The sequence below is a fragment of the Scomber japonicus genome, chromosome 10 (assembly GCF_027409825.1).
Source record: "Scomber japonicus isolate fScoJap1 chromosome 10, fScoJap1.pri, whole genome shotgun sequence".
Lineage (NCBI taxonomy): Eukaryota > Metazoa > Chordata > Actinopteri > Scombriformes > Scombridae > Scomber > Scomber japonicus.
In genome coordinates this window covers 7,491,915-7,519,491 of record NC_070587.1, presented here as the reverse complement: position 1 = coordinate 7,519,491, position 27,577 = coordinate 7,491,915, and the positions used below count along the sequence as shown (strand labels likewise).

Genomic DNA, 27,577 nt, shown 5'->3' with positions numbered 1-27,577 from the left:
TCTGGAGGTTTGGTTACAGTAATTGCACTTTGGTTGGCGTGTCCTGTGCCTGATGTTGAGGCACAATTTGACATCTTGTCATGGGGCCCAAAATCCCTGGTGGCCCCTGATGGAGAGTGAATGCTGATTCAAGCACTGTTTATACAGTGTCAAACTTCCACTATCACAAGCAGATGACTGAATCCAATCATTTTTCTTTTATATATATCACTGTGTATACAGTTTCTTATGTCAACTTACCCAGTACAGTTATAGCTGAAGGCTGAGATGTTTGATATCTCAGAGTTTTGCTGTTAAAGGCCTGACAGCTGTAGTTCCCACTCTGACTCATCTGAATATTCATCAGTGTGAGTTCTGGTCCAGTATCAGACAGCAGGTCTCCATTCAGAAACCAGTGAAACTGAGCAGAAGGTCTGGAGTCAGCTGAGCTGGACAGTCTGACAGTTCAGTGTTTCCCACAGATCTGAAGGCAATGTGTGGTGGTAGGCCAGCGGCCGACGGGGGGGGATTATTATTAATAATAATAATTCCTTCGTTAATAGCACACCCAACTTTATTGTATTAATATTCACACCTTCACAACACCTATTATGCTACATTTTGTAAACCGCCCACTGATTCCTTCATTAATAATTGGTCATACACAACTTTATCATATTAATCACAAATTATTCACACCCCATTCAAATGTCTTTACCTCTACAAAATACTATACTATGCTGTCCTCCTCTCCGACTCTTTCTTCAATGCCTAACGAATCTATCTCTTTCTCTCCCTGACCCTGTCTTTCTGCTTGAGCAGCACTGGTTGAAGCCTGAAAATATTGTAAACAAATTAATAACATAGCTAATTACACTGGTCCGACTGCTAGTGTTTTGACCTCGACAACCCAACTATATTTTACCGCAAACTTGCGACTAATTAACTTTATAAAGAAGGTGTAAGGGTCGGGACGGGACAATATTGTATTCAAAATATAAAATATTTTATAGGACTTTTTAATGTGTGATTTTATAAAGGTGCACGTGATACCAATCTTTCTTGAATTTCACCAGCCGTCTTCTCTGCACTAAGGCACGCTTCTAGGGATGATCTCGCTGATGGAGACACACGGTGTGCACGGAGGGGAGGGGCTGTGTGTGTGTGTGTGTGTGTGTGTGTGTGTAGGCTATGTGAGAGAGACGCGTGAGTGACAGAGAGACGCAAGGAGAGCAGGGAAAGGAAATGCAGCTTAACGAATACGATGCGTATTTTTTAAATAGCGTTAAAAAAATAATTAATACCGAAACGCAATATGTGGCGGCCGGTGTTGAATCTGTGGCGCACCGCCACGAATTAGTCTATGTGTGGGAAACACTGCAGTTGACCCCATTGCATGGTGTTCTTGTGATGGTGATATCTTCAAAATAATGTTTTCTGGGCCATCTGGGTGGCATATGGAGAGTAAAAATCAAACATTAGCAAAAAGTAAAGTTAGTGTCAGCTTAGCTCAGTCTGATGGCTTTTAATAGCTTCATATGTCAGTCAGCTGAAAAGAGCAATACAGGTGATGAAATGTCATTTAAGTCTGTGATTGGTTCATATTCAGAAATATGAATTAAGTTGCATCTTTGAAGCTCGGTTGCACTAGCATTCATTTAATTAAAGAATAAGAAGTTGTGTGTGCAGGTTAGTAACTCACAGCTGATGGAGAGAGTTGTTGGATCACTGGTGCCATCACTGAAAAAATTGGACACATGACACCTGAATGGTCCCTGATCATAGCGGGTCACACTGATGATAGTGAGAGTACGGCCTCCATCAGTGAGCTGAAGTCTCTCACTGGCTGTAACCTCAGAGCTGCCGTTCATCCAGAGGAAAGAAGGAGAAAAGCCGAATGAGGAGCAGGACAGGCTGACAGAGTTGTTAAACTCCACCAAGTCTGTACTGCTGGCAGTTACCTTTACATTAGAGACTCGCTCTGTGGGTGAAAAAGACAATAATTATTTATATTCGCATTTATATTATATTAGAGGCTGGGGAATGAATCCCATTATAAATATACCATGTTGACTATTCAGAGCTGAACATATTTAATTTCAAGTGACAAACATTTGGATTTTCGATTTGACTTAGACTTTGATTTTGGACTTGATTACTCAACTTTTGATGTAGTAACATCTTGGAGCAGCATAACAAATAAGACAGAGGACAGCGTACATGTTGGTTATTTGGAGGCTAAGTTTAGTTCAATTAAGAAACTATGAACAGAATACAATGAGCTTATATTCAAAGTTGTTATCTGGTCATGATAACCAGAGAATTATCTTGTTATGACAGACTTGGTCTTGCCATGAAAACTGGGTGCTAAACATGTATGTTAACCACCATTGAGTATCTATCATGTGTATTTCTGTATTGAACAGTGTTAACGTCAGGCTTTGGAGGTTATACAAGGAAAAAAAAATCTGTCAGCATCTGTGTAGTGAAGTGAAACCCTACTGTTGTTCATATCTCAGACATTATGCTGCTCCTGTAACACTCAACATGTTATATTTCTTTATGTAACACTCTGTCATTTTGTGTGTTTTTTCTTTTATCTATTTCACTGTCTGTACAGTTTCTTACGGCAACTTACCCAGTACAGTTATAGCTGAAGGCTGAGATGTTTGATATCTCAGAGTTTTGCTGTTAAAGGCCTGACAGCTGTAGTTCCCACTCTGACTCATCTGAATATTCATCAGTGTGAGTTCTGGTCCAGTATCAGACATCAGGTCTCCATTCAGAAACCACTGAAACTGAGCAGAAGGTCTGGAGACAGCTGAACAGGACAGTCTGATGGTTGACCCTTCCACATAGTGGTCTTCAGAGGGAGATAACTTCAAAATAATGTTTTCTGGGTCAACTGGGTGGCATATAGAGGAGGAAAATCAAACATTAGCAAAAAGTAAAGTTAGTGTCAGTTTAGCTCAGTCTGATGGCTTTTAATAGCTTCATATGTCAGTCAGCTGCAAAGAGCAATACAGGTGATGAAATGTCATTTAAGTCTGTGATTGATTCATATTCAATAATATAAATCAAGCTGTGTCTTTGAAACTTTGTTGCACTAGCATGTATTTAATGCAAGGATAAGAAGTTGTACATGCAGGTTAGTAACTCACAGCTGATGGAAAGATTTGTTGGATCACTGGTGCCATTACTGAAAAAATTGGACACATGACACCTGAATGGTCCCTGATCATAGCGAGTCACACTGACTATAGTGAGAGTACGGCCTCCATCAGTGAGCTGAACTCTCTCACTGGCTGTAACCTCAGAGCTGCCGTTCATCCAGAGGAAAGAAGGAGAGGATCCAGAAGAAGAGCAGGACAGACTGACAGAGCTGTTGAACTCCACCAAGTCTGTGCTGGTGGCAGTTATCTTTACATTGGAGATACGCTCTGTGGGTGAAAAACAAAATATGGCTCAGTAGTGTGCAGCAATTTAGAAAGTGGGAACAAATCAAAGGTTAATGACACAACAATGAGTATTCATGAGAGCATTTTCATGATTCATATTTGTTTCTGGGCTTAGCATAGTCTAGCTTCTCAACACAGAAGTGAAAACACTTCCAGTAACTTCTAAATTAAATGTGTAAAAAAGTGTTCATCTCTGACTGGTATCAGTGCCATAATAGAGACAACTGTATCTAATTAAAGATTGTGTTTCCCCTCTTCTACTACTTCTTTAACATTTAAACACAACAACTGTACGATCAGACATTATGCATCTACTGCAAGTAATATATACTCTCCGGTTCAGTATCAGAACTGTTGAACTGAGACTTGATTTGGACTTTTCTTCAATGAGACTTGACTGTTTGAGACTTGAATGTCTTAAGATTGAAAGGTAAAAGCAGCAGAGAGGACTAGTTCAGCTGTTCCTCACACTCTGCATGTTTAACTTTTATATTCTGGTAGAAACTGCTCCCATGGCCTTCTGTACAACACTATACTTAATGATTGCAGAAGTTAAATGCTTAACCAGTGTTGGTGGACCATACAGTTAATTTTACCAATTAACTGACCATGCCTACATTCTTTCCTTCCTCCTTCCATCCTTACCATTTAGTGAATGCGATTAGTTTGACAACCACCTTAAATTTGTGTACGAGTAACTAACATTTGCTAGGTGCACCTATTTTTCTGCTTTTGACCATATTACAGAGTAAGGTTTGCAATATCTCTATTTGAATAAAAAGATTTTATTGTGGGAATGTATGTACAGTTAATGTATGTTATGTTATTAGTGTTCAATTCACTGTATGTCATTACAATGGTCTGCATCAAAGGAACAAAAAAACCCACTTGCATTTAAACTTCTTACGTGTGAAAGCAACAGGACAGTAAAACTGTTGTGTCATATTATCACAGAGAAATAATGTATTATTGGTATTTTGGCACAATGTTAACAGCAAGTGTTACAGACACAAATAAACACACACAAATGTTTCACTCAAACTTACCCAGTACAGTTATAGCTGAAGGCTGAGATGTTTGATATCTCAAAGTTTTGCTGTTAAAGGCCTGACAGCTGTAGTTCCCACTCTGACTCATCTGAATATTCATCAGTGTGAGTTCTGGTCCAGTATCAGACAGCAGGTCTCCATTCAGAAACCAGTGAAACTGAGCAGAAGGTCTGGAGACAGCTGAACAGGACAGTCTGATGGTTGATCCTTCCACATAGTAGTCTTCAGATGGAGACAACTTCAAAATGATGTTTTCTGGGCCAACTGAATGTGGGGAGCATTTGATTTATAATCAAATAAACATTATATTAGTATCATGAGAAATAATTAAGTCAAACAGCTTGACACCGTGTGAAGCCTCATAATTGATTAATATGCAGAACTGCATCACTGTACACCAAGTCACAGAAATAATAGAAAACCCAGAACTATGTAATGCAACAGAACAGCTCTGTGACAAAAATAAGAAATATTTAAATGACACTAACTTTATAATGTTTTAAATACACAGTGCTGTAATTTGTGGTTGTGTTGCACCAGATATCATTAAGTTGAAAGCTGAGTTTAACATATTAGAAACACCAGAATATTAAAAACATTATTGACAGTAAACATTGTGAACATTGTAAATTTAACAGTGTTAGTGCTGCAGGACTGTTATATTGTATTTTTTATTTTTAACCTCATAAAGCCATTCAGTGTAGAGGCTTGCCATTAAAATGTCTCCACGATTTGCCTTTACAGAGAGATGGTTAGTATCGTCCTACATCTTACATTGTATCAGTTCAATGGATAACAGCACCAACATGGCAAGAGCCTTGTACCTCATCTCCAGTTTGGTAGTGAAACCTGCACCAGTTTTAATGTGCTGGTAGGAAGCTCACCTGCTGCACATCCTGTTAATCTGACAGCTGGGCTGCAGTTAAACACCACCGTTTCCAGTGTTGGGTGTAACGCATTACTGTAATCACATTACATTTATCTATAAAGCAGTAATGTAACGTGTTACTGTGTCTACATTGAATAATCACATTACAATTACTAAACAAACAAATATGGCGTTACTTGCGTTACATAAATTCTTCAATTATTATGTATAAATTGGGCGAATAAAAAAATAATCAAATGTGTTTTTCATGCACACTGCCTGACCTCTGACCTCTCATACTAACACAAAGCTAATAGTGAAACACTTACAGGCCTGCAGTGATGCTCAGGCTGAGTGTATGTAGACCCCAACCAAGCAGCCTAAGCCTCTATGTTGCTCTTTAATCTCCGTCTTTCAGAAACAAACTCAGTAAAGTAATGATAATTGTGAACGGACGGCCGTGATCAGACAGGAAAACTGTAGTGAGCTATCTGGACCGGTGTTATGTCAGGATGGAAATATCTAGGCTATTGCCCCCCTGGGGAGTCTCTTAAGCCCCATCAATCTCCGAGGAGAAACAGGTTGTCTATATATTATGTCGAGACAGTTATTATTTATACAACATGGTGTTATGATGGCCAAGATTCATATTATTTTTATTTTTACACAACATCACAGGCGTTGCTAAGGGGTAACGCAAACGTAATATAATGAGTAATTGATTGCTTTAATGTAATGCATTACTTTTTTCTATAGTAATGAGTAATGTGTAATGGATTACATTTTATGAGTAACCATCCCAACACTGACCCTTTCACTGTTAGCTGGCCTGCTAGCTGTTAGCACTAACTTCTGTTATGGTGCTGGTTAGCGTGATGTCAGCTGTGGTGCTTTGTGTTGGACAAACTATCAACTTCTACACAACATCAACTGTTTGCTTTTCAGCTGTGAAATTAGTTTGGTTTTACTGTAATATTCATTTTAAACAAGTCCAAATAGACTGCCACTAGTTTTTAATGTGGCTTGGCACACCTGCTCTTGTTTATTTATGGAGTTGTTTGTGTTTTAATGTAGTTTTATGTGAGTCTTTCAGTGGTATTAATATGTTGTTTGCGAGTCCCTAAGGCAAATTTCTGTTATTATGTGATAGAATGTTTTTTGTTTTTTAAAATCTTGACCACTCTTCAGTGACTTGCAAAATAGTAAACCAACATGAAAAAGAATCATGATATTATTGTGGATCATGATCCTGCCTGAAAATATGATATGATTTTTTTTTGCCATATTGCTCACCCCTACTGTAACTCAGTGTCTGATCAGTTTAGCCTGCATAATGCATCGTTCAAAACAGCCAAGAGCATCAGAAGAAGTCATTAAGATGAAGCAGCATGTTGTAAGTTAGTAACTCACAGCTGATGGAAAGATTTACTGGATCACTGTTGACAGGACCACTGACAGCATTGGACACTCTGCAGATGTATGGTCCCTGATCATAGCGAGTCACACTGATGATAGTGAGAGTACGGCCTCCATCAGTGAGCTGAACTCTCTCACTGGCTGTAACCTCAGAGCTGCCGTTCATCCAGAGGAAAGAAGGAGAGGATCCAGAAGAAGAGCAGGACAGACTGACAGAGCTGTTGAACTCCACCAAGTCTGTGCTGCTGGCAGTTATCTTTATATTGGAGACTGGCTCTGTGGGTGAAAAACAAAATACTACAGTAAACACCTCATAGAGAAAATCAGTTTAACTTTCTGTTGACATTGTGTCACTAAGTCACTGATTCAACTCTGTGGTAGTTTCTTAGGCTGTACATTATGATGATGGCTCATTAGAAACTTTTAATATAATTCAAATAAAACAAGTAAATTACTGTAGAGTTGAATAAACTCGACGCTGACACAGTCTCAACAAAAGATCAATTTAATTAGCACATAATGAAAGACTTTATTGAATGACAGTTGTATTAAATTACATTCAACTACATGAATTTATAAAATAAACTCCTGTCTTGTATATCAGGAAAAACCTGTAATACTGCAAATGTGCACATTTCACTAAGTTCATATTTCAGGTATGATGCAAATATTTTAGTTTTACTAGTAGTTGAAAACTGTCAACAAAATGTTCACAGATTAAATAAATCATATAATGTAATCATATGATGTCAATTATGTTACATTATTGCTCTTAAAGTAAATTTCTTTTGTGATTTATGTTCTTCATTCAACATTTAAAACTACTGCTCATGTGAAACATCTGCTCACCAAGTATCTTTAGTTCAGTGGATCCTGTCATCTGTTCTCCTCCATCTGGTGAAATAGTAACTCTGTACTCTCCAATGTCATTAAGAGTCAGATCCATGAGCTTCAGAGATCCAGTAGATCTGTAGTGGATGATCCTGCCTTCATACTCTGGTCCAGTATTGTTGACCGAAGAGGTGGAGGTTATTATTGGTCTTTCTATAATGTTAAAAACAAAAGTCCAGCTCACAAACAGAAATGGTGTTGTGGTGGAGTCACTGTTGTGGTGAACATCACTTCTCCTCCAACAGCTGCAGTCAGTTCATCTGGCAACACACCACTTCCTTTGGTTAAACCTGGAGGAGACAGTTACATGTTAGAGAAGGACTGAGATCAGTGGACTGCAAAATGAGACACTGGGACAATTTACTTTATCATAATAAACATATCTGTCTTAAAGTCCCCTAAACAGTCAAATCATGTTTTTCTTTTTGTATTTTTTTGGACATTGATTGAATTGTGTTCACAGTTTGATACCAGAAAGTGGTTCTTATCTGTTTCTCTGCGATCACCAAAAATCTTTAGTTTAACAAATGTACTAACAAACATCATTTGTGACATTTGGAGATAACTGTAGCTAACTGTAGTAGAAACTTAAAGCATCCAGTGTACATACACTGATGATGGAGTTTACAGCCAATATATTTGCATATTCATATTTATATAGTTTAATAATTCAAATGAACTTTTCCTTGTTGAAAAAACCAGACACAAATTCAAAGTAAAGAAAGTATTTGTACATCCCTAAAATCAAGACTGTTTTTAAAGTAGTGGTTGTTTAAGATTTGTGAATCTTTTCAAGTCAGTAAACTTAACATCATTCACACATTGACCCAGTTAGTGAACGGTAACCAGCCTTGTAGCAGTGACTTTTAGCTGGTTTTATCAACACCTCAGACATAAAGTGAAGACTGATGCAGCTTTTCTGACAGTGACAACATGTATTTTAACCAGAAAGAGAGGAAGACTTTAAAACTCTCATATTCAAGATTCTTACCATTAAGATCCACAGAGACAAAACAAAGTAAAGGTAATATATCCATTGGTCTTTGTGAGATGTGTACAGCTGAGAAAAGTTCAACCATCAAACTTTGACTGTCTTAACAAATGTTGAAATTTTACAACTCATGTCTCAGTGTCAGTGTAGAAATCATACCTGCTACGTATTGTGATGCCAACTATAATGAGATAAACCCACTGAAGCCGTCATGACAAATGTAGAGCATTGCCCTCTAGTGTTTGTGCTGACAGTCTAGAAGTGATAGTTCAGTGTAACTGCAAATCATCCAGCGAGATTTTTAATCATTGTGCTGAGTTCTGTCTTTCCTTCTTTATCTTTTATACTTAGTGTAGTTAGTTTATTAGGTTTAGTTCATTTGTTGATTACTATAGATACTACACAGAGAGATCTGCTCACAAAATTAAGTTGATTTCATTTGCTAATGAAAGTAATGTGCAATTTATGTAAGCAAAATATTGTGAAAAAGGGACGTGTTAATGTAAAAAACATGTGAAAAGGTAGAAAAGAAAACCCTCTCTCTCTCATGACTTATTTGATCAAATCTGAAACCTTTCTTTGTAACATCACCCTAACTAAACAGTGCTCTAAAATTAAGCCTGTCTGTAAAGTACTGTAGATGTAATCAGACAATATAAAACTTTCCTATTAATATGTGTAAAAATGTTTTTGGTTGTGAAAAACATTTAGTATGTTCTGTATCAAGTGATAAGAGCTCACCTGAGATGACTGCCAGGAGGATGAAATGAGTCACAGCTGTTTCAATTTTATCTGATGTATCTTCAAGTATGACCAAAAAGAGAAATTTGTGAGAGGAAAGATTTTGTGTCAAACTCCTTAACTTTCCCTCAGCTGGTTTCAGTGTGACAATGTGGATCTCAGTATATGAAGACTAATAAGGAAGTAATGTGTTATCATAGCTGTCCTATCACATGTCCTCTAAATGGTTTACCTGCATCATCGTGCTGTCAATCATTGATAAAATGGACTAAGTGGAACTGAAAAGTAAAACAATTTTGGTTATTTGTTGTATCAGAATTCAGTTTTTATAAAGTCAGAAAGCAGCAGCACAATGTTTTGACTCTAAACATGCAGTGATTTACTCAGAGTGATCTTACAATGGCTGCTGCTTCACCCTGTATTGAGTCCAGATGTGCTAGCTTTTGATCCCTACACACATCCATGACCCTGTCACAGGTGCATTAGTTGTCCTTCCTTGGACCACTTTTGGTCGGTAATGACCACTGCATACCTGGAAGACCCCACAATACCTGTCATTTTGGAGATACTCTAACCCAGTTGTCTAGCTATCACAATTTGGCCCTTCTCAAAGTTGCTCAGGTCCTTACATTGGCCCAATGTTCCTGCTTCCAACACACCAACTTCAAGTTCAACTAAATACAACATTATTAAAATTATGTCATCATCAAAAGTTAACAGGTAAAAGTTGAGAAATCAGAAAATGAGTCCTGTCTACAAATCTTGACTTAAAAAATAATTTTAATCTATTGGAAGACAGAGAATGAACAGTCAAAAATGAATGTGAGCATGTGATTAAATTTATTTTTAAAATAGTTTTCTATCATGAAAAGGAAGAAACATGTCTTTGTCTATGGTAAGTGAACTTCTGATTCACGTCAACAGTGTATTTCTGGCAGTGTTGAAGAGTAAGGACCACACCGGTATATAAACAGATTGAAGTGACATTTGAAAATATACAGATAATGTACAGCTGAGGCTGCTGCAGACATTTTACTATAAATCAAAGTATTTTATTTCATTTATACATTTGACCTGATGGTGGCGCTATATGAAACATTAAGGAATCAGCAAATTGGGGGACACAAGTGTGGTGATTTCATGGCACTAGTTGAGACATTTTACTCAAAACCACAACTATGAAACTCATGTTGGTTGTAGAGGAAAGAGTCAGGATGTCATCAAAGTCAACAGGATTCATCTTCTGTGAAACATGAATTCTAAATTTAAAGTTTAGCGAAAATGACTGTTGAGATATTTCAGTGTGGACTTATGTTCCCTCTAATTTTCAAAACTCCTGAGCAGGCATTCAACACCCCTGATGACCTGCTTGAGCGACTGCGACATCTCAAGCGTACACACTATGTCTACATGGCGGTGCAATGGCCTCATCTCTCCTACTCCAAATATCATTACAACTGACTACAACTACAATGAATTAATAACAATTAATAATCAGATTATTTTGACAACATGATCTACTGCATATCTAGGTCAATTACAGTTAATGATAACAAAAGACTGTATTGTTTTGGCAAAATAGAGTTTGCATTTATTGCCATATGAACAATTATGTCAAAACCCTCAACTCTTAGCACAGAAGCATATGAACAATAATAATAATTCTCAAGCAAAACTTAAATTGTAGTTACCGCAGACCACAGTGTGTGTGTGTGTGTGTGTGTGTGTGTGTGTGTGTGTGTGTGTGTGTGTGTTTGTGTGTGTGTGTGTGTGTGTGTGTGTGTGTATGTGTGTGCTTGCAGAATTGTAATGAACTGTAACTGTAACGTTTTGCCAATGGGCTCCAAAGAATGAAAGAGAGGGATGGAAATATTGTCCAATGTCCATAGAGTTGTACTGTGTACAGGCGTGCTTTGCGCTGGTAAAACACAACACATCTTCTGAGTCATGCCTGTGTAGTATGTAGTACTAGATACTTGTGTAAAAAAGACTCTAGTAAAAGTAGACGTACTGATTCAACTCTTTACTCCAGTAAAAGTAAGAAAGATCGATCACTTCAAGCGATCATTCACGTTCACAGGAACAGACTTAGTTTAACTGAATGACTTAGAAGTTGCCAAATTACTTACTTTAACAAATTTTGTTAGTTTAGATTTGTGAAATATTACTTTTTGAGGGTCACCGTCACAGACCATAAACTTAGCATGTCATAATAGTGGTAGCAGCGGTGCAGCAGATGTAATGAGGTCCATGCAGCATGCTGAATGCAAACTAATATTAAGCCTATAGCCTATTTATAATGTCGATGGACATAAATTGAGTTCCTTTGCCTTGATAATGATAAAATAATACACAAAAAATGGTCGGATTGGGAACCCATATATGAATAATGTTGCATTTAGTGTTGCTTGAAATGACCAGGGCTCAGCTAGTGTTGCCTTTTAAAAATCGTTGATTTCCCGGGATTCTCAGGATTTAAAAAGTCTCATTTTCGGGAAAAATGTGAATCTGTAGTGCGCATGTTTCACAATTTGAAACGCATATTAGGGAGAAAAAAACATTGAAACTGGTCGTGGATATTTGAGTGTGCAACTTTTTTGTCTTCTGCGCAAAAAGGTGGGAGCAGTGCGCAATTGCGCAGTAAAACCCCTTAGAGGGGACAGTGGTGTGGACCAAAGTGGTGCACTGACTGATCAGCTGACACTGCCACCCATAAAACACAATAAAGGAGTCTTCTTGATGCTGGTGATGCTGCTGATGATGATTATCTGCAAGACAAAATGAACACATTGATTAAGACAAAGGGTTGCTGTTTTGATATATAATCTCTATCATTTCTACTGATTAAAAAACACAATGCCAGTTAAAATTTCTCTTTTCACTGAATCAGGATAAGATCAAAACTTACTTTACCTTCAAAAGGAAAGACGATTCTTTATTTTGTGTTCTCATATGTCACTGAACAGTTCTCATACACATTTAACTCTGTTTCTATGAAAAAACAGATTTTTATCACATATGATTATAATTATATTAATTTCTAATGTATTCTTTATTTTGTCTATGTTGCTACAGTATTGTGGTAGTCTGACGTTAGAAAACATTAAATTAGATCAGATGAATACCAACCTGGGACTTGTGGTTTGTTGTCATTTCTAAACATAGAAATAAAACATTGTTAGGTTGAATTATTGGTTTTAAAATATATTTATGAACAGTAACCACAGCAACTCAATCTAAGCTTCATAATGAGATTGTATTTTCAAATTGGGAAAAAATAGTCTAGTGAATTTTCAGTATGTGGATAAATTAGATTAGTGCTGAGTTAGAGTTAAGACAATAAGTCATTTTTACCATTTATAAGGGAAATTGTATCAGTACATGAAAAAAAAATTATTTTTCACTTACTTTTTGTTATAAATGTAAAACCCTCCACCCAAAGCTCCTCCAACAACCAGCAAACATGCAATTACTATTCCAGCGATGGCACCAGCTGAAAGACCTCCAGCTTTCTCTGGGAATGTATGAAATGCAACAAAAGAAAAAGTATTATCACTTCAATTTGCAATTTAGCCACACAAACTCATCTGAAGAGGGTTGATATCATGGAGAAATAGTAATTGTTAGTACATATAAATGGATATATAACAAGGTTACATAGATAACAGGATCAAAAACAAATCATTCACCTGATGGAATAAAATCTGTTGAATGCATCGTGCTTCTTATCTCAGCTTTCTGTAACAAATCTATCACTTGTTGGTACAGAAGAGATAAATATCTTTGGTAAGTTTGCTAGCATTCACATAATTATGATGAGAAGTATAGGCAGAACTAGAAGTCAGTATAGTTTAGGGGATGAGGATCAGAGGTAAAGCAGGTCGTCCACTAACTGGAAGACCAGCGCTTCAATCCCTAGAACCTCGATATCACCATGTATACAGCTTCTTATAACAACTTACTCAGTACAGTTATAGCTGAAGGCTGAGATGTTTGATATCTCAGAGTTTTGCTGTTAAAGGCCCGACAGCTGTAGTTCCCACTCTGACTCCCCTGAATAGTCATCAGTGTGAGTTCTGGTCCAGTATCAGACAGCAGGTCTCCATTCAGAAACCACTGAAACTGAGCAGAAGGTCTGGAGACAGCTGAACAGGACAGTCTGATGGTTGACCCTTCCACATAGTGGTCTTCAGAGGGAGATAACTTCAAAATAATATTCTCTGGGCCAACTGGATGGTATATAGAGGGGGAAATCAATCATTAGCAAAAAAGTAAAGTTAGAGTCAGTTTAGCTCAGTCTGATGGCTTTTAATAGCTTCATATGTCAGTCAACAAAGCGCAGGTGATGAAATGTTATTAATACTCGTCCTTAACTGATTCATATTCACTAATATAAATCAAGCTGTGTCTTTGAAGCTTTGTTGCACTAGCATGAATTTAATTATGTGTTTTTTAATTAAACACGGTATAAAGCTTAAACAAGCACAATATACTTGAAGCAACATGAAGATACTATTTTAATGTGTTGCTGGACGACTTATACTGTGACGCTATGACTGTTCACTGTTGTGACTGTTGTTGTATTTATTGTAATTGCATCGTATATATTATGTGTAATGTAGTTGTACATGCAGGTTAGTAACTCACAGCTGATGGAAAGATTTGTTGGATCACTGGTGCCATCACTGACAGGATTGGACACTCTGCAGCTGTATGGTCCCTGATCATAGCGAGTCACACTGATGATAGTGAGAGTACGGCCTCCATCAGTGAGCTGAACTCTCTCACTGGCTGTAACCTCAGAGCTGCCGTTCATCCAGAGGAAAGAAGGAGAGGATCCAGAAGAAGAGCAGGACAGACTGACAGAGTTGTTGAACTCCACCAAGTCTGAGCTGCTGGCAGTTACCTTCACAGTGAAGACTGGCACTGTGGGTGAAAAAAATATGAATTTGTGATTTGACTTACCTAACTTTTGATGTAGTAACATCCTGGAACAACATAAAAAATAAGACAGAGGACAGCGTACATGTTGGTTATTTGGAGGCTAAGTTTAGTTCAATTAAGTATATCCCAACTTATTATTTGGTCATGATAACCTGAGAATTATCTTCTTATGACAGACTTGGTCTTGCCATGAAAGCTGGGTGCTAAACATGTATGTTAACCACCATTGAGTATCTATCATGTGTATTTCTGTATTGAACAGTGTTAACGTCAGGCTTTGGAGGTTATACAAGGGAAAAAAAATCTGTCAGCATCTGTGTAGTGAAGTGAAACTCTACTGTTGTTCATATTTCAGACATTATGCTGCTCCTGTAACACTGAACACGTTATATTTCTTTATGTAACACTCTGTCATTTTGTGTGTTTTTTCTTTTATCTATTTCACTGTCTGTACAGTTTCTTACGGCAACTTACCCACTACGGTTATAGCTGAAGGTAGAGATGTTTGATATCTCAGAGTTTTGCTGTTAAAGGCCTGACAGCTGTAGTTCCCACTCTGACTCATCTGAATATCCATCAGTGTGAGTTCTGGTCCAGTATCAGACAGCAGGTCTCCATTCAGAAACCAGTGAAACTGAGCAGAAGGTCTGGAGACAGCTGAGCAGGACAGGCTGATGTTTGACCCTTCCACATAGTGGTCTTCAGATGGAGATAACTTCAAAATTATGTTTTCTGGGCCATCTGGGAGGTATATGGAGAGTATATAGGGAGAATCAGCGACAAAGTGCAATACAGGTGATGAAATATCATTAATGCCAGTCTGTGATTGGTTCATATTTAATATCATAAATCAACCTGTGTCTTTGAAACTCTCTTGCTCTAACATGTATGTAATGCAAGGATAAGAAGCTATGCATGCAGATTAGTAACTCACAGCTGATGGAGATTTCTACTGGATCGCTGGTACCATCACTGATAGGATTAAACACATGACACTTGAATGGTCCCTGATCATAGCGGGTCACACTGGTTATGATAAGAGTGGAGTTTCCATCAGTGAGCTGAACTCTCTCACTGGCTGTAACCTCAGAGCTGCCGTTCATCCAGAGGAAAGAAGGGAAAGAGCCGAATGAGGAGCAGGACAGACTGACAGAGCTGCTGAACTCCACCAAGTCTGTGCTGTTGGCTTTTACCTTCACAGTGAAGACTGGCACTGTGGGTGAAAAAAACAATAAATGTTTATATTTGCATTTATATTATATTAGAGGTTGTGAAATGAATACCATTTTAAATATACTATGTTGACTATTCACAGTTGATTATACTTAACTTCAAGTAACAAAAATATGAATTTGTGATTTGACTTATACTTTGGTTTTAAGACTTGATTACCTAACTTCTAATGTAGTAACATCCTGAAGCAACATAACAAATAAGACAGAGGACAGCGTACATGTTGGTTATTATACAATGAGCTGCTTATATCCCAATTTGTTATTTGGTCATGATAACCTGAGAATTATCTTGTTATGACAGATTTGGTCTTGCCATGAAAACTGGGTGCTAAACATGTATGTTCACCACCATTGAGTATCTATCATGTGTATTTCTGTATTGAACAGTGTTAACGCCAGGCTTCAGGGGTCATACAAGAAAAAAAAAAAATTGTCAGCATCTGTGTAGTGAAGTGAAACTCTACTGTTGTTCATATCTCAGACATTATGCTGCTCCTGTAACACTGAACATGTTATATTTCTTTATGTAATACTCACAATTATATCACTCTGGAGTATACAGAGTGTAACCTTGGAGAGTGAATGCTGATTCAAGTACTGTATATACAGTGCCAAACTTCCACTATCACAAGCAGATAACTGAATCCAATACTTTGTTTTCTTTTTTTTGTTTTATTATATCACTGTGTATACAGCTTCTTACAGCAACTTACCCAGTACAGTTATAGCTGAAGGCTGAGATGTTTGATATCTCAGAGTTTTGCTGTTAAAGGCCCGACAGCTGTAGTTCCCACTCTGACTCATTGGAATATTCATCAGTGTGAGTTCTGGTCCAGTATCAGACAGCAGGTCTCCATTCAGAAACCACTGAAACCGAGCAGAAGGTCTGGAGACAGCTGAACAGGACAGTCTGATGGTTGACCCTATTGGATGGTGTTCTTGTGACGGAGATAATTTCACAATGACATTCTCAGGGCCAACTGGGCGGCATATGGAGAGTTAAAACCAAACATCAACAAAAAGTAAAGTTAGTGTCAGTTTAGCTCATTCTGATGGCTTTTAATAGCTTCATATGTCAGTCAGCTAATAAAGAGCAATACAGGACAAAAAATGTCATTAATGCCAGTGCTTATTTAGTTATATTCAGTAATATAAATCAAGCTGCCTCTTTGAAGTTTTGTTGCACTAGTTTGATTTTTAATTCAAGGGATAGTTTGGGTTTTTTGACATGAAGTTGTATGACATCCTCACCATTAGTGTCGTGCATCAGCAGTGACTTTTCCCCTGCTGTGTCCTTTGAGCAGAGTTCTGGCCCGCTTTTGGTGTTAGTAGTTTCTGGGGTCACAAAGATAAAGCGTTTTGCTTTAAAAAACAATATGCGTTCAAAAGAGTAATACTGTCTCGCTGCAAAAAGACTAATTACGGACTATTGGACACACTTGTGATACGCCAGGTAGAGAGCAGAGACTTAAAAAAAGGGTTCAGTCTGTGATGTGGGAGAGCTGTGTCTGTCTTCCACAGCCTTTACCCCAGCACTTCATCAGCGGTGCTGCTGTGACTGTGTTACCCCTTTTCCACGAGCTGGAGCTGGTGCTGGTTCGGAGCCAGAGCCTGACTAAGCACTGGTTCTTTGCTTTTCCACCGCCAAGCAGGTTTGGTAACAGGGGGGATGATAGTCCGGGTACGGGAATGAAACATACATAACTCACTGAGTTGCAGTGAGGGAAGCATCTATTAAAGCATGCTGTGGTGTACTTCTTCATAAGAGTATGCAGTGCTGTGATTTAAAAACAAAGTGTGTGGTGTAAGCTAGTCTATTTTCTATCTAGCCCTTTGTGGTGTGGAACTGAGCTCTGGGTGTTGTGCATTTTATGTCCTGGCTATTTGGTCTACTGTTACCTGTCTCAGCCGGTGCTCCTGTGCCTTAAATTATTATTGAAAAGGAAATAAAGTTTTGTAATTTTCTATATAACTGCTTTCTGTGTCCTGTGTGGGTAACTAAATCTTCTGACAAAAAACCTTTACCGGTTAATTCCAGGTGGTGGCAGTATTCGCCTGCCCGGTTTTCAAGCTTTATTACAATATGTCTGACTATGAAACGAGTGATGAAGACGTTCCTTTTACCACAGAGCCAAAGGGATACCTTTATGAACCCGAATATACAGATACCAAGCTTCGTCAGATGGAGTTAGAACGGGCAGAGAAAGAGGAGAGAGACGGAGGTCCAAGCTGAAGTTGGTGTTGCTGTGATGAGAGACAGAGTGAGCGATAAATGGTGGTGCACTTGTTCAAAGTGCGTGTAGGAACATAATCGTCCTTGCTGAAGACACCCACAAAGTTTTTTTTTTTTTTTTTTTTTTTAACCTTTGCTTAGTTTAGTTTCAATGTTCAAACCTATGGCAAGAAGCCAAAGTTGCCTAATAACAATGTCCGTGACAGGAAAGCAGTGAAATATATATGGCGAATCAGACATATTATTTTCTTGTCAAATAATATATGTACCTCTCTAGTTCTCACGTTAGCTCTCTTGCATATCCGAGCATGTAAACACCGTGAAACAGCCGATGGAAAGGTGCTCAGCTGTCAACAGGCGGCAGCGCGCAGTGATACGAAGGGAGGGAAAATAGTGCCAGTTGATTGCAAGGTCTGACTTTTTTACGGACAACGATTTTGTGATGCTAATGTATTACTCTTTTAAACATATTGTTTTTTGAAGCAAAATGCTTCGTCTTTGTGACCCCAGAAACTAGCCGGAACTACTTTCTTCAACACCAAAAGCGGGCCAGAACAAGGGCCGTTAAAAGGACTCACACAAGATCGTTCTGTGCCCGACTTGGACTGATACAGTTCAAAGTCCTGCATAGGGTCCATTTCTCTAAAGCTCGATTATCTGAAATATTTCCAATAGTGGAAGATAGGTGTGACAGATGTCATGTCATCTCCATGCAATTTAAGTCACATGTTCTATTCTTGCTCAAAGCTACACAATTTTTGGCAGGAATATTTTGAGACTATGTCTAAAGTAGTATTGAAATTAAGAAATGCCCTTTCATTATATTATATATATATATAGATATTTGGAGGCCCTCAGAACCATGGTCTGTTCACCTCTAAACAGTTAGATTCCTTAGCACATCTTTATTAGCACTCCGTCGTCTTCTACTCGAGTGGAAATCAGCTTTTATAACATATGTCAACTCACTTAAAGTCTTACCACCTGACCTGACCGATCATGTATCCTTTTGTCCTTTTGTTTTGTTTACATTTTTTGTCTGTTTGTTTATTTCTTTATGTATTTATTTATTTCTCTCTGGTTAACTTTTTGCTTTATTTGCTCCTTAATAGAGAGTGTTTTCTGTCAGAGACAAGGAATCAGGAGACCCAATCAGTTTACAGTTGGGGGGGGTTAGAACAGAGGAAAATGAGTATAATGCAGTACCTCCCGGTACTGCATTATATGCGTGTTCTTAAAGCTACCCTTACCTTTGTTACTTATTTTTGTTTAGGTTAAAATGCTATTAAAGTAATGGCACTCTAAAATCTTAGAGAGATCCACCAGGCACAGAAACAAAACATTATTCCATTCTCATAATATTCTGTGAATGATACGATTGGCCGAGCGACCTGTCTGTTTTCCCCTTCCGCATTACGTAATCGTGCGCGCACCCCTAACCAAAAGAGAGTCTGTTGTGGGTCCATGGTTTCTGCTTGAAAGGTATTTTTATTTTGCATCTAATATACAACATCATATGTGATAGCGTTACATTTGACTGTATTTGTTGTAACATTACAGTTACCGGAGCACGTTTAGCATATTGCTAACGGACCTAACGTTAGCTCCAGCTAATTAGGTAGTTTATGCTGGGTAACCTTTGCTGTACATAATATCAAATTTCTGGCATGTTTGACTTGACTGTATTTGTTGTAACCTTACAGTTACCGGATCAAGTTTACCATATTGCTAACGGACCTAAGTTAGCTCTCGATAATTACCTAGTGTTGGGTAACCTGTGCGTACATAATGCCAGATCTCTCGTGTTTGGCACTTTTTCCATGTTTGGTAAAATGTACAGTTTATCAGAATTTAACTTTCCTCTGTAACAACCTGTCCACTCACGTCACTGCAATATCTTTATATATTTTAAAGCGGGCCAGAGCTCTGCTCACAGGATGCAGTGGGGTGCTGATGCATGACACTGATGGTGAGGATGTCATACAACTTCATGTCAAATTAAAGCTGCAAGCGGCGTTGGGCGGGACCTCGCACCCTTGCGCATGTCGGGCCATGGCAAAGCGGAAAGGTTTCTGTTAGGGGCATTTAGATGCATTCAGACCCGGGTATTTATCGGACACTGTAATAAGTAGATATACATTACAAACAAACACACACACTCACACACACACACTCACTCAGAGTCAAACAGGAGAGGAACTTATTTCCAGTGAAACCTGTAGATATGTTTGTAGGTCATGCTCTTGTAATTCTGGTTTGATCTAGACTTTGATCGCAATGTCAGTGAAATGGTTGACAGACTGCACAGATATCCAAAAACATAATAATACAGTTAATAAACTTGAACTAGAAGCAGAAAACTGAGGCACAATTTCCTTATCAGGTATCATGACTTTATACACGTTTTCTCCACTGGGTGGCACTGTAAGACCAGAAATGAATCTGGATGACTGCAGAGCACTAATGAGCCAGCTGCACACACACACACACACACAGTTGTTGCCATGGTAGTTAACAACTGGAGAGCATGACAACAGAGCATGCACAGACAGCATGGAGATTCAGGATTGAATGGGAGAGGAATAGGGTGCACATGTGGGTCCGCAGATCAGAAAGTATAAATCATAGCCAGACCATTACACATCTGTAGATGAGACTTGTGGCTACATTTTGATGTTTGAATGGAGTCTTTAGCTGAAAGTATGCAGGAATAATGTATATATTTTGAAATGCCTGAAAAATCGCTGAAATGCATACATTTAAAGGCAAAATGTGCACTTCCTGATGAATGCTAGAGAACACATTTTGGCACTTTTTGGGTTACTTTTTTCCATTTTATCAAATTTATGGCCAGATCTGATGTGGGTGGTAAATTTGGTCAGTTCTGGAGCATGATTAGGTGGTCAAATTTAGCGTCAAAGTGTAAGTGTAAGTTAGTAACTCACAGCTGATGGAAAGATTTACGGGATCACTGTTGACAGGACCACTGACAGCATTGGACACTCTGCAGCTGTATGGTCCCTGATCATAGCGAGTCACACTGATGATAGTGAGAGTACGGCCTCCATCAGTGAACTGAACTCTCTCACTGGCTGTAACCTCAGAGCTGCCGTTCATCCAGAGGAAAGAAGGAGAGGATCCAGAAGAAGAGCAGGACAGACTGACAGAGCTGTTGAACTCCACCAAGTCTGAGCTGTTGGCAGTTATCTTTACATTGGAGACTGGCTCTGTGGGTGAAAAACAAAATACTACAGTAAACACCTCATAGAGAAAATCAGTTTAACTTTCTGATGACATTGTGTCACTAAGTCACTGATTCAACTCTGTGGTAGTTTCTTAGGCTGTACATAATGACTTTAATATAATTCAGCGCCACCACAACATATGGTCTTGTCGTGCCAGACTCTGGCACAGTCTCAACAAAAGATACATTTAATTAGCACATAATGAAAGACTTTATTGAATGACAGTTGTATTCGATTGCATTCAACTACACGAATTTATAAAACAAACTCTTGTCTTGTATATCAGGAAAAACCTGTAATACTGCAAATGTGCACCTTTCACTAAGTTATTCATATTTCAGGCATGAAGCAAATATTTTAATTTTACTAGTAGTCGAAAACTGTCAACAAAATGTTCACCAATTAAATTAATCATGTATTATGTCAATTATGTGACATCATTGTTCTTAAAGGTAATTTCTTTTGTGATTAATGTTCTCCATTCAAGATTTAAAACTACTGCTCATGTGAAACATCTGCTCACCAAGTATCTTCAGTTCAGTGGTTCCTTTCATCTGTATTCCTCCATCTGGTATAATGTTAACTCTGTACTCTCCAATGTCATTAAGAGTCAGATCCATGAACTTCAGAGATCCAGTAGATCTGTAGAGGATGATCCTGCCTTCATACTCTGGTCCAGTATTGTTGACCGAAGAGGTGGAAGTTATTATAGGTCTTTCTATACTGTTTAAAACAAAACTCCAGCTCACTACCAGAAATGGTGTTTCTGGTGGAGTCACTGTTGTGGTGAACATCACTTCTCCTCCAACAGCTGCAGTCAGTTCATCTGGTAACACACCACTTCCTTTGGTTAAACCTGGAGGAGACAGTTACATGTTAGAGAAGGACTGATATCAGTGGACTGAAGAATGAGACACTGGGACAATTTACTTCATCGTAATAAACATATCTGTCTTAAAGTCTCCTAAACAGTCAAATCGTGTTTTTCTTTTTGTCTTTTTTTTTGGGACATTGATTGAATTGTGTTCACAGTTTGATACCAGAAAGTGGTTCTTATCTGTTTCTCTGCGATCACCAAAAATCTTTAGTTTAACAAATGTACTAACAAACATCATTTGTGACATTTGGAGATAACTGTAGCTAACTGTAGTAGAAACTTAAAGTGCCCAGTGTACATACACTGATGATGGAGTTTATAGTCAATATATTTGCATATTCATATTTATATAGTTTAATAATTCAACTGAACTTTTCCTTCTTCAAAAAACATGTCAGACACAAATTCAAAATAAAGAAAGTATTTGTACATCCCTAAAATCAAGACTGTTTTTAAAGTAGTGGTTGTTTAAGATTTGTGTATCTTTTCAAGTCAGTAAACTTAACATCATTGTTTGGTATAAATCTATTTTCTGAAAACAGAAACATGTCAGTCAGCCTCATTATGTTTAGGTGATTGTTAGAAATCATAGCTGAAGCTGCTGACATCTTTACAGAGCAGTTTATACTGTAATGTCCTCTTCATTTATTTTAATGAGGGTAATTTAGTTTGTGTCCTTTGATAGAAGTATTAGACCACAACAAGACAATTAAAACTTCACACATTGACCCAGTTAGTGAACGGTAACCAGCCTTGTAGCAGTGACTTTTAGCTGGTTTTATCAACACCTCAGACATAAAGTGACGACTGATGCAGCTTTTCTGACAGTGACAACATGTATTTTAACCAGAAAGAGAGGAAGACTTTAAAACTCTCATATTCAAGATTCGTACCATTAAGATCCACAGAGACAAAACAAAGTAAAGGTAATATATCCATTGGTCTTTGTGAGACGTGTCCAGCTGAGAAAAGTTCAACCATCAAACTCTGACTGTTTTAACAAATGTTGAAATTTTACAATTCTTGTCTCAGTGTCGGTGTAGAAAACATACCTGCTACGTATTGTGTTGCCAACTATAGTGAGATAAACCCACTGAGGCTGTTATGACAAACATTGTAGAGCATTGCCCTCTAGTGTTTGTGCTGACAGTCTAGAAGTGATAGTTCAGTGTAACTGCAAATCATCCATGCTGAGTACTTTATCTTACAATATATGCACTGTTTTGGATTTGGAGCTAGATTTTGATCATTGCGCTATTTTCTGCCTTTATTTTTTATACTTAGTCTTGTTAGTTTACTGCAAATCTTCCAGCAAGATTTTAATCATTGTGCTGTTTTGTATGGGCTGGACTTGTATACTTTAAATCAAATATTTATTCTTATCTGGGACATTCATGCAAGAAACGTTTCTTTCTCAAACAATTTTTTTTTTTTTTTAAATTTTGCTCCCAAAATTAAGTTGGTTCAGATAATATTACTTTGAAGGCATTTGCTAATGAAAGTGAAGTTTATGGAAGCAAAACACTGTGAAAAAGGGACGTCTTAACGTAAAAAACCCCAAAAAACAAAATCCTCCCTCTCTCATGACTCATTTCTTTGTAACATCACCCTAACTAAACAGTGCTCTAAAATCAAGCCTGTCTGTAAAGTACTGTAGATGTAATCAGACAATGTAAAACTTTAATATTAACATCAACACTGTGAGCATTTCATCATCAGTAAAATGAATAATAAACGCTAGTATAATTAGTTTTTTTTAAATAAGACAATATGTGTAAAAATGTCTTTGATTGTATAAAGTTTTCAAAAACTGAAAAAACATTTAGTATGTTCTGTATCAAGTGATAAGAGCTCACCTGAGATGACTGCCAGGAGGATGAAATGAGTCACAGCTGTTTCCATTTTATCTGAAGTATCTTCAAGTATGACCAAAAAGAGAAATTTGTGAGAGGAAAGATTTTGTGTCAAACTCCTTAACTTTCCCTCAGCTGGTTTCAGTGTGACAATGTACATCTCTGTATATGAAGGATAATAAGGAAGTAATGTGTTATCATAGCTGTCCCATCACACTTCCTCTAAATGGTTTACCTGCATCATCGTGCTGTCAATCATTGATAAAATGGACTGAGTGGAACTGAAAAGTAAAACAATTTTAGTTATTTGTTGTATCAGAATTCAGTTTTTATAAAGTCAGAAAGCAAAAGCACAATGTTTTGACTCTAAACATGCAGTGATTTACTCAGAGTGATCTTACAATGGCTGCTGCTTCACTCTGTATTCAGTCCAGACGGGCTAGCTTTTGATCCCTACATACATCCATGACCCTGTCACAGGTGCATCAGTTGTCCTTCCATGGACCACTTTTGGTCGGTAATGACCACTGCATACCTGGAAGACCCCACAATACCTGTCATTTTGGAGATACTCAGTTGTCTAGCTATCACAATTTGGCCCTTCTCAAAGTCGTTCAGATCCTCACATTGTCCCATTGTTCCTGCTTCCAACACACCAACTTTAAGAACTGACTGTTCACATGCTGTCAATGTTACTTACTTAGCCTAGTTTTACTGTTGTGGCTGATTGTTGTATGAACATAGTTAACAGACAAGTTATGTCTATCCTGAGAAACTTATAATTCATGGTGAATTCACTCTGTTTGGTCCTCTTCTGATGTTATCTGACCTTCTGTCTTCAGTGTTTGAGCGTCATCTAGATTCGACATGCTTGATTATTACCTCCTTAACACTTCTCTACCATGGATATCCAAACTTGCATAACTACAAATAAAACACAACTGTATGTTCTGAATGCCATTAGTTCTGCTAATTATTCACTATTTCTTATCTTCACTATTTATTATTCTGGGTTTATTGATCCAATTATTGATAGTATTTTGACCATAACAGGTATTACTGTGAGATTAATCTGTTTTCATGTGCTGTAAATATTTTAGGAACATGCTGAGTGCTGTGTGTATTTATACCTTTGTTGTTCAGTGTTACCAACACATCTACTCACCACTGCTTTTAATTTAGCAACAACAAGAAGACTGGAAAGTAAAATAAAACAACTGATTTCCAAATTATATGGACATTTTTTTCTCATTCCTGTAATGAATAGCACCAAGCAGACTTAAATCTAACAGGACGACATCCTGCTCAGTAAAAACTAATATCACTTTGCTCTGTGTCCCTTTATCCAACAGACCAACCAACACAACCACAGTTACGCCACAGGAGGGCAACATACTGCAACAACAGATTTCATCATTATTCAAACATTTTACATCAGTAGATTTTGAGTGTTTACTTGAACAGTCAAATCACAACAACTTTATGACCACATTTATAAGGATGGCTGTTTTCAGTTGTTGTCTTCTGGAGGCAGTAAGTCATAGAAAGCCAATCCTAAAATCTAACACCAATAAATTGACATAACCATTAATGTTTCTGTTATACTTTACTTTAATTCCCCCAAATGATAATTTATAATCATTATATACTTTAAACATTATACAGTTCAATAAATTGTTTATAACATGCTCTAAATCTAGTAATAAAGAGACATTTCAAATGTTGAGTGATGTCAACAATTATAGCTTATCCTATGAAGACATATTTTAGATGATCAAACTGTGTTTTATTACTAATTAACTGTTTATAAATCAGCCTCCAGTTATGGGTGTCCACAGGACAAACACTGTTTTATAAAACCATTTATTGTATATTGCTTTAAAAAGGCAGTGTGCAAACATTAGTATTGATTTTTTGTTGAACATAAATTAATAAAAGTCAAACATATAAAAAACAAGTACACATTTAGAGGACATAAATACAACATTATTAAAATTATGTCAGCATCAAAGCTTTACAGGGAAAAGTCGCAAATCATGAGTTAAAAAAAATATTTTTAATTTATTAAAAATATTTATATATACACAGTCAATTCTACTACCATGTTTCTTTCCTGAGTTAACACAAGTCATTGTACAGATGTCCTTAGACATTTAACAGATGTTAGGGCACACATACACAACACAATAAATCCCTCACACTCTGCTTTGGATTTTAACTCTGACTCTTCCCCTTTAGATTTATTAGTTGGTAAGTTGAGTGAAATTCATGGACATTTCAGCAAGTCTTTTTCTGATTTGTGATGCAATGAAAGACGAAGCGATTTTTCTATGAAATTACATTTTATTGCAATTGAGATGTTGTAAGATAAAGTACTCAGCATGGATGATTTGCAGTTACACTGAACTATCACTTCTAGACTTTCAGCACAAACACTAGAGGGCAATGCTCTACAACGTTTGTCATAACAGCCTCAGTGGGTTTATCTCACTATAGTTGGCAACACAATACGTAGCAGGTATGATTTCTACACCGACACTGACACAGGAGTTGTATAACTGCAGCTGCCAGAAGATCCCATTTGTTAAGTCAGAGTTTAACGGTTGCACTTTTCTCAGCTGTACACATCTCACAAAGACCAATGGATATAATATGTTTACTTTATATTGTCTGTGCGGCTCTTACAGGTAAGAATCTTGAATATATGAGAGTTTTAAAGTCTCCCAAAGTCTTAAAGACTCTTTTGCTGGTTAAAATATACGCTCCTTTATTGTCACTTTCAGAAAAGTTGCATTAGCCTTCACTTTTTGTCTGGGGAGTTTATAAAACCAAGTAAAAGTCACAGCTAATAGGCTACTAACACAAATAACCACTGTGTACTGGTTGCCATTTGCTAACTGGGTCAATTTCTTACATTTGAATTGCTTTAATTATCCTATTTCTGTCACAGGGCGCAAACTAAACTCCCCTCATTGAGATTAATTAAGCGAGCACTACAGTATAAACCGGTTGATAAACATTTCAGCAGCTTCAGTTATGATTTGTTACAATCACATAAACATACTGAGGCTAACTGACTTGTTTCTGTTTTCAGAAAATAGATGTTAATACCAAACAATTATATAAAGTTGACTCACTTCTATGGATTAATGAGCCTTATGCAACCACTGCTTAAAGACATGTTTTTAGTGCAAGGCAAGGCAGCTTTGTTTATATAATGCATCACATACCTAGGGGCAACTCAATGTGCTGTACATAAAAACAAACACTTGACAGTAAGTATTGGAAGTATAAATACATACAATTAAAAAGATAAAAATAAAACCCAATTATAGTAAACATTGGAGACATTAAAACATACAATAAAAAAGAACCCAATTATAACAAAGCACAGAAAAATAGAAAGAGTAATAAAAGTAAATAAATTAATTAGTAAATAAAATAAAAAGCTAGACTAAAATAGAGCATCACATATGGGAGTGCAGAATAAAATAATGATTTGCATTAAAATCATTAAAAGGACATATAGTGCAAATGAAAGATTAAAATTTAAAGTGCTTTAAAAGAGCTCAACAATAAGCACATGAAAAGAGGAACGTTTTTAACCTGTATTTAAAAGTGTTCACATTTGGGGCTGATTTAAGTTCTGTTGGTAACTTGTTCAAGTTGTGAAGCATTACAGCAGCATAGCCTCTCCGTGTTTTGTCTGACCTCTGGGCTCCACTATCTGACCTGAGTCAATAGATCTCAGAGTTCTACTGAGTTTATATTATATTAACATGTCACTCATGTATATG

The 27,577-nt window shown here is 37.3% G+C and overlaps 1 protein-coding gene and 1 pseudogene across 1 annotated transcript; both read right to left on the bottom strand.

Annotated features, from left to right (window-relative positions):
* Nucleotides 1-1,340: 1,340 nt before the first annotated feature.
* Nucleotides 1,341-8,751, bottom strand: LOC128366253 (carcinoembryonic antigen-related cell adhesion molecule 5-like; annotated as a pseudogene).
* A 3,406-nt stretch (nt 8,752-12,157) lies between these two features.
* On the bottom strand, nt 12,158-23,919 carry LOC128366251 (carcinoembryonic antigen-related cell adhesion molecule 5-like). The gene is made up of 9 exons (XM_053326935.1): nt 23,784-23,919; nt 21,574-21,906; nt 20,882-21,032; nt 15,272-15,405; nt 14,812-15,078; nt 14,041-14,319; nt 13,356-13,622; nt 12,802-12,907; nt 12,158-12,161 (listed from the first exon to the last, which is right to left on the bottom strand). The coding sequence occupies exons 1-9, from the start codon at nt 23,827-23,829 to the stop codon at nt 12,158-12,160; spliced, it is 1,587 nt and encodes a 528-aa protein (XP_053182910.1). The 5' UTR covers nt 23,830-23,919.
* Between the last annotated feature and the right edge of the window lie 3,658 nt (nt 23,920-27,577).